The 16,400-nt window shown below is 40.4% G+C and overlaps 1 protein-coding gene across 3 annotated transcripts in view; it reads left to right on the top strand.

Moving 5' to 3' along the window:
- Positions 1–16,400, top strand: part of Gyc88E (Guanylyl cyclase at 88E) — a 205,189-nt gene that overhangs the window by 184,357 nt on the left and 4,432 nt on the right. The window contains exons 6-14 of one of the 3 annotated variants that reach the window (XM_065225646.1): positions 5,199–5,322; positions 5,392–5,533; positions 5,596–5,722; positions 5,793–6,144; positions 6,210–6,342; positions 6,405–7,129; positions 7,193–7,284; positions 7,351–7,578; positions 7,795–8,454. In XM_065225646.1, the coding sequence (XP_065081718.1) occupies positions 5,199–5,322; positions 5,392–5,533; positions 5,596–5,722; positions 5,793–6,144; positions 6,210–6,342; positions 6,405–7,129; positions 7,193–7,284; positions 7,351–7,578; positions 7,795–8,077 (2,206 nt within the window). In that variant the 3' untranslated portion in view covers positions 8,078–8,454. Of the gene's footprint in view, positions 1–5,198; positions 5,323–5,391; positions 5,534–5,595; positions 5,723–5,792; positions 6,145–6,209; positions 6,343–6,404; positions 7,130–7,192; positions 7,285–7,347; positions 7,579–7,794; positions 8,455–16,400 lie in introns of those variants that run through there. The other 2 variants (XM_065225645.1, XM_065225647.1) reach the window with 2 other exon arrangements.

Below are 16,400 nucleotides of genomic sequence, written 5' to 3'. Positions count from 1 at the left end.
GACCGGGACGGCTGTTCTGAATGCGAGTAAGGACGGATTTGCAAAAATCGTCTCCTCGCCGTGGCAAAGCCACAGGAGAGAACGCGACCGGACGGCCGTTCTGATAAAACGAGTGAAGACGAATTTGAACAAAAAATTGGTCTCCTCGTGGTGACACTGCCACAGGATAAGAACGTGACCGGGACGGCCGTTCTAAATGCGAGTGAGGACGGATTTGAAAAAAAATCGTCTCCTCGACGTGGCAAAGCTACAGGAGAGAACGCGACCGGGACGGCCGTTTTGAGAAAACGAGTGAGCACGGATTTGAAAAAAAAAAAATCATCTCCTCGTGGTGACACTGCCACAGGATAAGAACTCGGCCGGGGCCGTTGTAAATGCAAGTGAGGCGGATTTGCAATAGTCGTCTCCTCGCCGTAGCAACCGGGACGGCCGTTCTGAGAAAACGAGTGAGTCCTTCTTAATGCTGCTAACAGAATTGTGAAGGTAACCACACCGGAGGTAACGGAGCCCTTGACGGAGCCAATCTGAATCGCGGTATTTATAAACGCGATCGGAACCGCCAGCAGGGGATAAGTATGCAATTCCGGCAAAACCAAGTAAGGATGAAATTTATGAAGGAACCACAAGCAAATACAAAGAAAAGGTAGTAATCAAACGTTGGCAACCGGTATCTAGATCCTAGATACGCATTTGCATGATGCTGGAAATTATTTGATGGACGATGAGGATAAACGGATTAAAACTAAATAGTTGAGAGTCATGAGAATGAAGAAGAGCAGCACTATTTATTTTTGTGTTGTTAATTAACAATCTCAGTGATTGCCTGGATATCCTGTTTATTTATTAGGGTGTTCAAAAGTTCAAAACCATGGACGCAGTCGATTGACTCTCCCACCAAAATATGTTTAGCAAACTTAGGATAATTCAGTACCCGAAAGTTAAGGCTAACACTAGGAAGTAACTGAAGGTTTATTGCTGCTTCTACTATCGCCAGTGGGAATTTTAGGTCAAATCCTTCTTGATTTCTAGGTTGTAGCATTGTCCGAGTACCATGAGGATAATGTAGAGGTACATTTTCCACTTGCCGGGTGGGTCATAAGTACAGGTTTCGGCAAACGTCTACCAGAATGAGAAACGGTAAAAAAATTACTTGTCCTGGATGGACAGCTTCTGCCATCACTCACCCTTCTCCTTCTCGTGGAGGAGTTGAACTTAATGGTTGGAAACGGTGAGCGTATACTGGTTAACAGTTCCAGCAGTGGCCGACGATCTCGCGCTTACCAATCTTATCATCGTTAAAGCAAGAGGAATGAATGTTGTACAAAGAAAAACTCACATTCGTGTTATTTGATGCACGTTTTACTTTTCAACAGGACAGACACAGTGATTACCCTCGTATAAACATCCATGAGAACTTGGCAATGTAAACAAACAATCTCAAAAATCATAACTGCAGGGTTGCCAAACTCATGGGATACTGAGATCGACAGCTTGATTGCCACATTTCGGCACACTCGACCCAACGCCTGCCACAGTTTTTGGCACAGATAAAGTTCTCGGTACAGATAGAGGTGTGCAGAGTACCCTTTGCATATGATAGTTATTTGTTAATTTTCTTTTTTGCTCGAATGTTATTCTACCATTTGTGTTGTGTGAGAGAGACGACGGTAGAACATGAGTGTATGAATACAAACAGGCTGTCGCGCACGACAACGAAGCGAGTTTAGTAAAAAAAACGTCAACCGTTTTAACCCCTGTGTCCAACAATGAACGCGTTGATTCTTTGCTGCAGATATTGTCTGAGCCGAACAGCAGATACTGTGATCTGGTCCTAGACTACTGTGAAAATCTCCGATTAACGTTGTAAAAGTGATTTTTAATTCTAGACGCAGCCAATGCCACCGATGTCGCTAGAAAAAGATACGGCGATTTGTTGGAGGGAAATACTGGTTTTAATGTAAAAATTTACACTGGTGGTTCAACACAGTTTTGCGGAACACAACTACAAAATATTGTTTTCTCTGATTATGCAAAAAAAAAAATGAAAATAAAATCAACTGTCCATACATTTTTTATTAACATTATGCCAATACAAAGGTGGGTGGAGCCATGATGTTAGCTAAATTAAAACTGACAGCATTCAGTGATTCATTATGATTAATTAATGTTCAAAAAAAAACTTTTATAACGTTTATACCGAAGGAGAGGGAAGATATGAGATGGATAATAACTAGGTAGGTCATGACTTTTCATACACATTTCCTGACAGTTGGTGAAAGGGCATTTGGATTCAAGCTGCTGCATGGGTAAGTTGGACATTGATTAGCTGCGTCGTGGGTGATTTGCCCATAATTAATATCGGCAGATTTTCACAGACATTGTCCATGTTAAAATCATTTGACGTTAATAGGATTCAAGATTCAAGATGATATGTGTCCATTCTGTGGCATAGAAAAGGAAGACTCTGGACACCTGCTATGCTCTTAAGCAGCAACCTACAATAAAAGGCGTATTTTTCTGGATAAGGGGTTGGCAGAACCATTTAATATTTGGAATGCAGGTCCCAGTCAAGTAGTACATTCCATTCGAAATGTAATACTTGGCTGGGGAAATGCTTCTGGTCAGTTCAAGTTTTTTTTGTAATAAAATTACATATTGTCCGGATCTCATAAGGATTTTAAGGATCTCAATCAGGCTTGGTTCCACTCACTTGCTATATAAACAAAAGATTTTCTAAATTTTGAAATCATTGGACGTTATAATGATATTTTGGACTTGTTAGATACAAGAAGGTGTTAAAAGGCAAGTGTCTGACACATAAAAACTTTCAAATTCACTTTCAGACAGTCATAATCACTCTGAGTGAGTATCATAAAATCGCTGATTGTAACACTCTGGAAGCGAAATTGATCCCAAAGATCCCAAACAGAGTTCCCGTTTCAACGCAGTTTGCTGAGCTTTTTCAAAGTTCCCTGACTTTCTACAAATTTTTCTGGAGCTATATGAAGCTCCCAGAATTCCTACAAAGTTTCGTTAATTTATACGATGTTCCCTAACATTCTTACAAGTGCTTGAAGTTTTACGAAGTTCCCTGAGGTTAAGGAAAAATCCTTGAACTCTTGATCAATTTGTAGAGCCTGAAGACGTCTATCGAATAAATGGCGATGTAATATAAATTCTTGACATTGTTTCTTCTAGTCAAAGCCATTGAGAAAAGTAACCTCAAAACTGCTTGACAAAATACAAGGGACAGCCCTATGGGGTTGTACACAATGGTCACGTGGGTCTACGTGGTATTATATAATAAATCTTATTTATTAACTGCAGCAGGAGCTTGTGTTTCGTGTAGGAATAGGAATTTGAGCGGGGTTCTCTCTATTCATGCTCTTTAGTATGATGCGCTTGACATAGATGGCCCACAGCGACTCACGAAGAGCTACTGATTCCGATCAATAGCGGTGCGGCTTCTCTCTCTTCCCATGAATGCTCATGTGGGCTGCAGCTCGCTGCTTGCAGGCAGCCTTTCGTTGTGATGGAGAACAACGTTCAACGCCACGCACCGAAAGCACTGCTGCTGCTGCTGATACCGACGACCGGACACCACCACACACGGTGATTGGAACTGAATCCGATCAGCGGTTGAGGTCAGCCTTGATAACTAGCTGCTTGCGGGGAACCTTTCGTTGTGTACTGGAGAACACCACCACTCACCACGCGGTGATTGAATAAACACCGTTTGGTGTGATCGGATGGAATTAATCTTTGAAATCTGTGTTACAGTTGCACATTCGTGCGATTTTCAATAACAACATTTTGAAAAATGAGAATGTCTTAAATTAACTCAGATGCGTAGAAATATTTCTGATGGATTGGTGATAAAATTATTGAAATTGGTTCAGGGGCAGCTGAGTTATTAACGTTCAAAATTTTTCATAATTTTGTTACATGTTTCATTTTCGGTTTTCATAAAGTTTACCCCCATATATAAATCACAGACGTAGTCCTAAGTCAAAACTTCGATTGTTTCTTGGGAACCATTTTGATGATTTTTTTAGATTTTTGAGAGCATTTCGTACTAAGGGAAAGTTCACCGCTCCGAAAAAAATAATTACGTTTTAATTTTTCTGAAAATATTGGAAAAAAAGGGGAAATCGCTCTAATTTTGGCTTTTGAATTTAAGACTGGGCTCATTGCTTAAAATCTGCTATTTACAAATTTTATTTAGATGAACGCGTCATTAAGATGGTACTAATGGATTTTTTTGGTCGCAATTGAAAATTTAGTCAATTTCTGAATTTATGTATGGGCCCAAATTAGGGGCATTTAGGCCGAAATTACATTCATTTCTCTAATTTTAGATTTTTGATATAGGGGAAATAAATGTAATGTCGGCCTAAATGCTCCTAATTTGGGCCCATACATAAATTCCGCAATCACCTAAATGTTCAATTTCGACCAAAACTATCCATTAGTACCATCCTAATGACGCATTCATCTAGATAAAATTGGTAAATAGCAGATTTTTAGCAATGGGCCCAACCTTAAATTCAAAAGCCCACATTAGAGCCATTCTCCCTATGAAATTTTTTCATATTTTATATAAAAAATTCACATGTTCACATCAATTTGGACTTTAAAATCACAAATCATCGACCTTTTGGTTTTGCTGAAGATCCAATATTTTTTCATGATGAGATAGAAAACATATTTTACATGCTAATTTTCTCAAGAATCAAAGAAAAATCCTATTTATTGATATTTATTAAGAGGCAGACCCTTCCTTCCGTAAAACGCTGGTCCTCTTGCAAAAACAGTTGTCTCTTGGCCATCAAGCCCCTTAAGGACCATGTTAAATAGATTCCACACATTTCTATCCAATTGTATGCCCCCTTCCCCGCTCGTAGCGTATTTTCCTATACCTTATACAACATTTATGGGTGATTCCTTAAATAAAATAAGCAATTGTGAACTAGTCTCGTTACTGTTACTACCATTCAATCCCAAAGATGATCTCAACGGCGGCAACAACGATCGTCAATTGCATTTGATGCTCTGCGCCACCTCCTTTTGTACCTCATTTACTAGCACTTTTTCGAAAATCTCACAATGTACGGAACATACTGGTCAAAGACCTTGATATAATAACATAATCAATCGAAAGGTGAATTAATTTAATATTCGACATATGTCCCATGCAGTGCCGACATGATCGTCCGCAGTATAGGCAACTCGCTGATGGTCATCGTCCCGGACCTGCTGTCGAAGAAGATCACCGATTGGTTCGAGCTGAAACGTCCACTGATAGCATTCAAGTTCCAAACGGTAAATAGCACACACGGCACCCTTTTTTTCGAAGTGGCAAAGCTTGACTTCAAACTGGCACCATTTCAGATTCTCAACCGCACAAACAACATCTTCGAGCTAGTCACACTGGAATCGGTCAAGAAGCGACCGGAAAACCAACGAAAGACTGAAATCTTCCTCAGCGAGCTGGAGCAACAGGAGGAAGTGGAGAAACATCTACGGCTCAAAGGTTGATTGGCTGTTGGCTTTATTTTCAAATGTATTCACTAATCATAATAATCGAACTTGCAGGTCAAATGATCTACATGGAGAACTGGCGGATGATCATGTTCCTGGGAACACCGGTCATGCCCAAACTGTCCTCGTTGATCAGCACCGGTCTGTACATAAACGATCTGTCGATGCACGATTTCAGTAGGTGGGTTTCGTTGCGTCATGTGGTCTTTTTTTCCCAAATAATTCTAAAATCTTGAATCATTTGATTGAAGGGATCTCATGCTGGCTGGTACCCAGCAGTCGGTCGAGCTTAAGCTCGCTCTGGACCAGGAGCAGCAGAAGTCGAAAAAGCTGGAGGAATCGATGCGCAAACTGGATGAGGAGATGCGCCGGACAGACGAACTGCTGTATCAGATGATACCGAAGCAGGTGGCGGACCGGTTGAGACGGGGCGAAAACCCGATCGATACCTGTGAAATGTTCAACAGTGTGTCGATACTGTTCTCGGACGTGGTCACGTTTACCGAGATCTGCAGCCGGATCACACCGATGGAGGTGGTATCGATGCTGAATGCTATGTATTCAATATTCGATAACTTGACGGAGAGGAACAATGTATATAAGGTAACTGGGGAGGAATTGGGGTAAAGGAAGCTCATTAGTTTATTACATTGGATATTGGTTTTCAGGTTGAAACTATTGGTGATGCTTATATGGTGGTTTCTGGTGCTCCCGAAAAGGAGCAGAACCATGCGGAAAAAGTTTGTGATATGGCCTTGGATATGATCGAGGCAATAACTGATCTTAAGGACCCATCCACCGGTATGTATAGCCGTTAAGAACTTCTCGGACGCAGATGTGAATATTCTTAACCTTCCTTCTAGGATCCCATCTGCGGATACGGGTGGGCGTCCACTCTGGTGCTGTGGTAGCGGGTATCGTAGGGCTCAAGATGCCCCGCTACTGTCTCTTTGGTGATTCTGTAAATACGGCCTCCCGTATGGAGTCCACTAGTCAAGCGATGAAAATTCACATATCACAATCAACGAGAAATTTCTTGCCTTCAAACTACCGAGTGTCCGAGCGAGGTGAAATTGACGTCAAGGGGAAGGGGACGATGAAGACGTACTGGTTGGACCTCAAGGATAATCGACCACCGTTGCAGCTTCTGTCGGAGGATATTAGGACGCCTTCGATCGAGTACATCGAATCGAGCAAGGATCGACGAGTTAGCATATCAACCTACAACATCCAACACAAACAGTCCAGTGGAGGTCTGAGCTCTGCGGGTACGGAAGATCGGCGGGTCTACTCACCGGTTACCTTCGAGGACGTTGCGAGGCGAAGTACTGCCAACTCTCCGGTTAAGCTGCATGGCATCGGTCCACGCGGGCGGGAAAATCGATCCAACTCCACCGGGCATGCTTTCATGCAAAGTGTTTCGGATGTGTTCGGATCACTGGTCAGCGATACGGAGGAATTCCTAGAGGATATGCAACATCGCAATTCTTTCAGCAATACCAATTATACTGCTTCGACACCGTCGTCTTGTGCGTTCAGCCCACCGCCGGCCTTCAGGTCAAAATCAAAGTCTTACGTGCCGGGACAAGTGAGTTTGTTAGCATACGTGATAGTTTATCGATTAAATTTAATTTTTCTACTAAAATTTAAGTTTTCTCAAGAGGAGCTGGATCTTCTCTCCGATACAACCAACCCTCCATCGGCGCATAGTTCCATCGATCATCAAGAAACAATCAAGAAATCGTATGTATTGCAGTTAGCGTCCTAATCATCCCTAGTACCACTGTCCCCCGTATTATTTTTTAGCAGGAATTTGCTCACCAAAGCGCAAACCGTATCCGTCGGTGGATACGAGCAGCAGAAAACCAAAAACCGGAAAGCCAAGTTAGACAGCGTGCAGCAGAAACAGAACGAAGCCCTCCAAAAGCTCGACAAGATGGTCCAGGAGATCTACGACACGGATCTGCCGGGAATGTGTTTCATGAATCCACCTGCCTCCAGGTCGGACGGTAACATTTGCAAATCCAACTGTAGTAGGTCTGTAGTTTCCAAGTGCAACAATCCCCCTATCACCCCTAACACCACCAACAACAACAACAACCTCGAACCCTGTTATGCAATGTATAGCTTAAACGTTTACTTTCCCATTACATGCTCGTCTCCTTCGGCGTGCCCCTCTTCTTCTGCTTGCTGCAACAACAACTACAACAACATCAACAACAACGACAACACTGGCACCCCAAACGCTTGTAGATCTCAGGCACCTCCTCCTCCTGCTGCTGCGAGTGCTGCTCAGGCGGTACCGTCAGCACAACCGGCTTGCGAGCACACACGAACTCTGCCGCAGCACTGTCACGGCTGCGGCGGCTCGGCACCGGTTGGCGGCGGCATCGGCACTGGCACCAAGGTGCCCCAGAGTGTTAGCTTCACCCACGCGAAAGAGCACAAGTGCTGTCCGGGCTATGCGGCCATGGCCCATCACCACCAGAACGGACGCCACCACAAAGTGCACTCCAATGCTTGTCAGTTACTTTAGAGTTTGGGGAGTTCCTCGCTTGCTCCAGCGCGTGGGGGGATGCTAGTGGAGCGTTTGGTAGAACTAGGCCGGCTGCGGAGAGATCTTCCGCTTGGGAGGTATCTGGAATATCTCGACAAGACGGAAGACTCTGGCAGTCTTTACCTTATAGTTTTATTTATTTTACGTTAAGCCTTGAGAATGAGTGAGTACGTGTAAATAGGAATTTGCCCGGCTGGTTGGTTGGTCCTGCTGTTGATGCGCTCACTGGTAGATTGCTTTTAGTGATGGCTAGATAGTTTTATAGTACATTACTTTCAATTGTTTTTAGTTGGGTTATGGATGAGGGTTTATCCACAGACTAACAGACGTAACACTTTGAAAAAATTTTTCTTGAAAACATAGTATCTCAAAACATAGGACCTCAGTAACGACATCTCTAGGACTTGTCTTGGAAAACAAGCTTGCTCGCTAACTCGCAAACAATATTGCATACAAGTTCTATAGAATGTATAGAAACGTCAAAGTGATTCGATGCCAGCGCTGCGGCGAGTAGTTCGCGGAACTGATAATATTCAAATCAACCGTTAAATGCGTGAACGAAGATACTCAATGAAGTGTTACGTTTGTTTGTTTGTGGGATAAGAGAAGTTTAAAAAAAAACAAAAGTACGCATCGCCATCGTCTTTTTCTTGCGAAAGCTATGCTTCCGGTGGCTGTCGAAAGAGAGCGATATTCCCAAGAACCTGAACCGACACTGAAAAGTTCGAAAGTACGTTTGATTGACCTGAATTTTGCGTCTATTATGACACAATTTTATGTCAAAATTGACACTCGTATATGTCAGTCTCAGAGCACCTAAATTTACATGATTTTTTCTAAGTGTGTAGCTTGATTCAAGGGGTCCAGAACAAGCCAGTGCCAAGGTTGCAAAGACTCATTTCAGCTAAAATAATGTTTTTCGGAATAATAAAACCAAAAGATGGTATGATGGCATGTTTTACTTGTAACTTACAAGAAGAGGTTACAAAGTATGCGTTGGAAACATAAAACCTGTAAATTTTGCTTTCTATGAGTCACAATCAGCGATTTGCTGATCGCTGAGTGAGTGAGTGAGTGAGTGAGCGAGTTTGTGAAAAATCGCTGATTGTGACTCTCATGAAGTGAAATAAACAGGTTTAATATGTCAAACACATTCTTTGCAACCTCTTCTTGTATCCTACCAATTCAAAATTTGATCATGGCATCTAATTATTTCATAATTTAGAAAAACATTGTTTTAGCTGAAATGAGTCTTTGCAACCTTGGCCAGTGCAGCTTAGAAGAAAGTCATTTTCAATGGGAGCGTCCGATGCTGTGCCAAGGGAGCTACACACTTAGAAAAATGGATGTAAATTTTGGTGCTCTAAGACTGACATATACGAGCGTCAACTTTGACATGAAATTGAGTCATAATAAAGGTGAAATTCAGCTCAATTGAACGTACGTTTAAATTTTTCAGTCTCGGAGCACTTAATTTTACATGACATGTTTGTTAACGTCTCATCCTTCATATGCAGATATGGCAGTTGAGATTCCAACTGAGCTTGAGATGAGCTTGATGTCTATTACGACCCTCTATCGCAAATCAATGGTATATGAACTACAGTGCAATGTCTTAAATGACCAAATAGCACCAAATTAAGTAGAGTGGTGCAGGAAGCGTAACTTTGAACTTCTAGTACGTTATATAACCTATCTTGAGATCAAACGCCATATATAAGTTTTCGTCATATATAATGTGGACCGGCAAAGGTTTGCAATTGAATCACCTTGAACAACATGTACCAGAAGATACTTGTTACGCTACAATCCAATTCATTGTTTTCAAGCCGAATGAAGATTTGTCTCCACTGAACAGAACAGCCAAGGTAAATTTAGAGCTGGTCAGCATGCTTGGCATGCACAGTTGTACACACCAACTACTCATTTGTTAATAACTTTTAACTCAGTTGTTGAAATTTAGTTTCCTTTAAAGTAATTGATAGATTAGGATCATAGTTTACTTAAGACATACAAAAAGCAGGCAAATCTTATCATTTGAATCAACACCAATGCATTTTTATACCTAAAGTCTTGTCTGCTATCTGCTGACGTTTCAGTTTTTGAACTTGTTCCTATTCAGGGGATATAATGTTGTACCATCTTTCGTTCAGCATTATAATTTTCACGATCTTAAACAAAACTAGCCCTGATGAAGATCCCAACCTCTGAATTGAAACGTTGACGATAATAAAACTGTAATCAACACTTTTTCTTGATTCCTTAAGAAAATTCAACTGCTTTGAAGTTATTTGATCTATCTGAAGCACCTACAATTTTACTTTATTTTGATATGCTTCCTTGAAGCTCATGAATCTTTATTTAAAATTTCTAAACTTCCCTGTAGTTCCCTTAATTTTCAAGAAGTTTTCGGAAATTCTTTTACGTGTCAACAATTTTCCTGGTATTCATGAACCTTTCCTGAAGACCCCGTCAATTTCCATACATTTTTGGAATATTCCTGAAATTTTTGGAAATTTCCATAATTCCTTGGAACTTCTTTTAAACTCCTTTAACGAATTAATAGAGCTGCTTTGAAGTCTTCTGATCTTCCTCAAAATAATCGGAACACCCCTGGAAATTTTCAAATTGCTTATAATTGTTTAAACTTCCCTGAAGCTGACTGAACTTCACTGAAGATTTTGGAACTTTGCTGAAATTTCCGGAAATGCCCTGAGTTTCTTAAAAATTCAACAGAGTTTCTTTCTCAAATACTTTCTGGAAATTCTGCCTATATGTTAATTGCTCTGTACTGAGGTTTTATGATCTTCCTTAATGATTTCAAAGCTACCCTGAAAGTCTCACAATTCTCCTGACGTTCCACGCCCTGAAATTATTTTTTTTTCTTTATTATAGAAATTTTTAGCCATAGGCTAGTTCATCTCTTCCTGAAATTAATGGTTAAAGCTTGAGTCATATAATATCTGGACGCACTGTTTATTTAACTACAGTGCTCCTAGCGGTCGGATCTGTTTTCTCTTTCAGTGCTGAAAAGTTCGTCACAATTCATTTTGTTTAAAAGAAGTACTACTTGATGGAAGCCGTTTTCTTTTAAAGTGCAATAAATGACCTTCATTTTTAGTGTTCAACATTTATATTTCATTAAGATGGTTCCGAGATACATTCGGTTTTTTTTTTTGCGTCCAGATATTAAATGACTCAAGCTTTAGTCTCTAAAGATTCCAAAATTTGACTTGAGTTTTCTAAAATTTTATAAAGATCTCTGAACTTGAATGAAAATGCCTGTAATTTCTCAAAGATTCTTAGAATTTTGCTGATATTCTGGTGCTGTCCAGAAATGATCGAAATTTGCGTTCGCATATCTTTAAAGTTTCCTGAAATCTATGAAATGCCTGAAGTTATTGTGAATGCCCTTAAGACCTCTGAGCTTTCCTGAAGATCTCTAGTCCAACCTTCCCTAACGTTCTTTTTTTTATTCATTTCGTTTATTTGGAAGGCTCAATCGCGTTAGCTTTACGGAGCCGATAATTCATTGTTCACTGTTTGTAACAAAGTTCACTTAATTCTATGTCTAGTAGGAGTTGGGCCGATTACTCGCGGCTTACTCGAGGTTAGAGGAGTACATTGTTGAAGGATAGGATCAGGAGAGGAGCTTGGGGTAGGGTTTCGTTGTCACATCAGAGCGTACTCCCTAACGTTCTTGGAACTTCTTTAAAGAATCCACAATTGTTCTCAACTCATATGGACTCTTTATGAGTTTCCTTGACTTTGCTGAAGTTCTCTTGATAGTCCTAGATCTTCTTAAAAGTTCCAGATGATTCCCTGTAGCCAGTGCTGCGTGCTGTCAACAATGTCAATTGACTTAAGATATTGGTCTAGCACTGAATTTCATTTTCGACACTGATATTCTTGGTGAGCATAATATCAGGCGTACGGCTTTGATCTTACTTTTACCTAAATAAATCAATGTTTTGTATAACCGTTCAATTGTTTCAATATTATTGATGAGTTTTCTGAAGATCGGTACTCGTCGGTGGGATTTTTCTGAGGCATAAACATCCCTGGTCACGTCTTCCTTCGGAAGGGCAGTCAAGCCGTTGGTCCCGGCCCATATGTGTTTAAATGGGTGCGATATCCTACGCAGGTATGGAAGCTGCCTTCCTGCACATTCGATTGCTGTCAATGGATGGCTGTATTCTACAAGAGATCTTTTAATTACATACAAACTCTTCATACGGCGTGTGAAAAAGGGCAATTGAGAAGATCTGTTTTTTTGATGATTTTCCAGAACAAGATCTATTAATCGACATTCCGACATTGATTCCGATTATATGAGCTTCTTACAAGGTTAAGGTCTGAAAACATTCCTAATAGAGTCTCACGTCAAATGATTTTCTTTAAAGTGAAGTGAGATTTTTTTTTAATTGCTAGCCTAGCGTTTTGTCTGAAGTTGTTCCTGATGGTATGTGTCCCAGTCAGGGCGTCACAATATCAGCTTCAATCGACCAAATCGATGCGACGAAGAGACTGCTGGCTTTCTTTTTCTGTTAAAGTCGAACAGCTTCGCAGCATTCTAGAACCTCAGTCGGCGTGCACAAACAAATGTTCAATCGCTTGTCTCTCTTTCTCCCGTCGCTCCATTGGTCTTCCTTTCAAGCTTCGTCGAAATGGATGAGCGAAAGAGCGCTCGACTTTGATAGTTTTCTCTTTCATGAAACACATCAACAGAGGTTTCATGACGTATATGACGGAAAATGAAATAACACATTTAAAGCATTTCTCACGTCAAAACACTTGAAGATTACACGTCATATTTCTAATTTATCTTCCATCCATATATTTATCTAAAAAAATGATCGAAAACGGGACAAACACGCATTTTAAACAAATTGAAAGAGCGGTGATAGAGTGTTCGTGAAAGGGGATTGAAAGCCATAATGAAGTTCGTTTAACTAGAAAATCGACGTTAGTTACATTGAAAGCGATGAGCAAAGCAACGACGAGAAGTTCCACAGCTAGCCTTTCCTTCTAAGCGTCCTTCTTTTTTATTTTCGTTTCTTGCTGATAGTCTAGCTAGGCGTTATAGAAATGAAGCGTCGAACACGTATGTATGAGAGAAACAAAACACGAGTTCATTTTAGAGCTTCGAAATTGTAGAGCCCTGGTCCCAGTTGCGTCGAATCGAAGGAGATTTTACAATCTACCTAGAGTAAATTTCGACTTCAGCTCCAATATGATATGGCTTTTATGGCTGACAGTTATTTTTTGAAATGAAACTCACACACGCACTACATAATGCTGCTGATATCGATATGAGTTTCCGATAATAGAATAGCAAATTAACAGGCAGATCAAATGGAACGGTTGCCCAGGAAAAGAGGCTGTTGACAATAGTTACACTCACCTGAGAGGTTTGGAGCGTTGTAAAAGTGTTTTTAGCAGCACATTGTGCCGTAATGAGATTGGCACAGCTTGGGCATAACCATCGGCACATCTTCGGCACAATCTCGTAGGCATTGGATTGTTGTAAATAGAATGGGAGCACTGCTGGACAACTGTCATTGAAGCTGTTCACAACATTACGTGTTGTTTGACTGTATATTCAGGAACATCCTCTAATTGCATATACCAGAGGAACTCAGATCAGCAGTTCAATTCTCGAGTCACTTATAGATTTACATGTTCTAGCAAGGGCTTGAATTCGGTCTCTAACAATGTTCCCCACCGGTTTCAACTCTTTCCGGCTGCTGATAGACCGTTGCTTTTCACATCACGAAAGGTTAGGTTTCTAGTTTGCCTTGCAGGGCATTTTAAAACCCTAATATTCAGGACTTTTATTATTCTTTTTTTTTAATAATGCCTTTATTTTTCCTGGCTCATTTGCTGTAGCTTTGTGGAGCTGATATTCATTTTTTAGATTACAAAATTACTTAAAACTAACAGTAAAGCGGGGGCGATTACTCGCGGCTATCTCGAGGTTAGGGGTAACAAATTGTAACAAATGGATATGGTAGGGATTGTGAACACAAGGTTTGGAGAGCAATGAGCTCTTGATCTCGAACTAACCGACACTCTGATGAAAAAGACAAACATGGGGGTACACCGATGGGCAGCTAACAACTTGGAAGAACACAAGATGACACTAACTACTAAATCCTCAGATCTATCCGTTTTAAAACACATAAATCAAATTCAAATACTTGTATTATCTTATGAACACAAGAAAAAAAATCACACATCCACCACTTCTCGCGTCGTCCTGAATCGGCTGGCGAACGAATACTATGAATTGGAACATCATTTTTTCTTCACATACGTCCGACGGCGGTAGTATTTTCCGATGTTATTTTCTTTTTTAGACATTGCATTCCTCCTTGGTTGCCACTAGACCGATTTATCCTTGCGATTTCAAATCAAAACATTCAAGTTGTCAGAAATGAAGAAGTTACATGAAGAAAAAGCCAGGAGATGTATCAAGGATCACCCACTTTTATGGATCCCTTTTACAGAATTTGAACAATTTTTATTTGTGATTGTAGTTTTTCTAACTCGGTGGGAACTTTATCGAGGTGTGTTGTGTAATTTTAAACCTTCAATATTGAGAAACAAAAGTTGGAAAATTTCAGAAAATCTTCACTGGTGTATTCAACCTAGAGAGGGTCTAGTATAAGAGAGAAGCGGACTGGCTGATTTTGAGCCAAACGAACTGTCAAAGCCAGAGCCAATAGAGCAGCGCCTATCTTGATTGCATTGGCCGTGTTGTTAGAAATTGCCTAGGCATAGGTTGCTAAGGTAATCCGCTCCACTCTTATACTAGACCCTCTCTAATTCAACCATATCCATAATTGTGAGTATTGTGCATTTTGCACCAAAGTAGGCTCCTACGCTATAAGTTATTCATTTTTTTTTCGATCAGATCACTAACGATAATAATTCATCATTTCGAACGCAATAGAGTGCTACATTTTATAATAGAATATCATATTGCGGTGATAGAACTTTGAAAATAATGCATTTTAATTTCTTATGGCACGAACGAAGCAAATTTTGAGGAATTATTTTTAGCACATGATTTGGTGAAAAATGCGCGCTCATCTTCCCACAATTATGGATCAGTCAATATTCTGTTCAGTTTTACTACTGTTTTGAACATAAATGCATTCAAACTATATAAAACTGTTTATTACTATCGTATTACAGCAATAATAAAATGATTATAGTGAATTTTGTCGCTGATGTAAATGGATTAATCTACCGTCATATTTAAAGATAAAAGTGATCCGTAATTGTGCTTAGGAAGCTTCAGGATTTTACACATTGTAATCTATTTGAACTAAATAATATGAGTTGAATGCATCGTTGAATGAAAGTTCATATCTCAAGGGGTAAGTCACTGGGCACATCCATCGGCACATCTTCGGCACAATATCGTAGGCATTGGATTGTTGTAAATAAAATGGGAGCACTGCTGGACAACTGTCATTGAAGTTGTTCAAAACATTACATGCTGTTTGACTGAATATTCAGGAACATCCTCTAATTATATACCAGAGAAACTCATACCAGCAGTTCACTTATAGATCTAAATACGAAATGTAGGTTCTAGAGTGGGCTCAAGAGAAAGAGGCAGTTTATCACACCCTTTTAATACCCTTAATGCTGCAAATCACATAAAACAAACTAAAGAAGTCTATTTATCATCCTCTGTAGTCCGTCTCCTACAATGCTCCCCATCGGTTCCTACTTTTGCCTGCCACTGATAGATCAGTGCCTTTAAATCCACGAAAGCCTAGGTTTCTGATCTGGCTTTGAGGGCATTATAAAACCCTAAAACACAGGACTTTTATTATCCTATGAACACAAAACACCAAAATTTCACACATCGCTACTTCTCGCGTCATCCTCAATCCGATTTATCCTTGCGATTTCAAACCAAAACATTCAAGGTGTCAGAAATACCGAGTTGCCGGGATGGGTATTTTACAAACAATCGCAGCTTGCTTTATGACCGACACAATTGGCAAACCTGCGGCACACTTGCGGTACACTAACAAAAAAGACTACCCAAGATTGGTGTGTGGAATGACCTACCCCTTGTCATATCTGAAAAAAGCAATACGCGTTGAAACATTGACGTTTGGGCATTTCTTCAATTTTGTGATCTAAGTGATCCATTTTGTAGGGGGAGTGTATTTTTGTAAGCTTTGCAGTTTAGTTAATAAAACATCCCAAAGCGGAGGAAGGTGGGTGACATCGAACATATCCGCACCGGGTGTTACTATCCCACTCGACGGCAGTCTGT

This window comes from Ochlerotatus camptorhynchus, unplaced genomic scaffold (assembly GCF_037179485.1).
Source record: "Ochlerotatus camptorhynchus isolate MF236.1 unplaced genomic scaffold, CSIRO-AGI_Acam_v1.1 ptg000232l, whole genome shotgun sequence".
In the NCBI taxonomy this organism is placed as follows: Eukaryota; Metazoa; Arthropoda; class Insecta; order Diptera; family Culicidae; genus Ochlerotatus; species Ochlerotatus camptorhynchus.
Note: the sequence above shows the minus strand (reverse complement) of the source record. Positions and strands in the feature narration are given on the sequence as shown.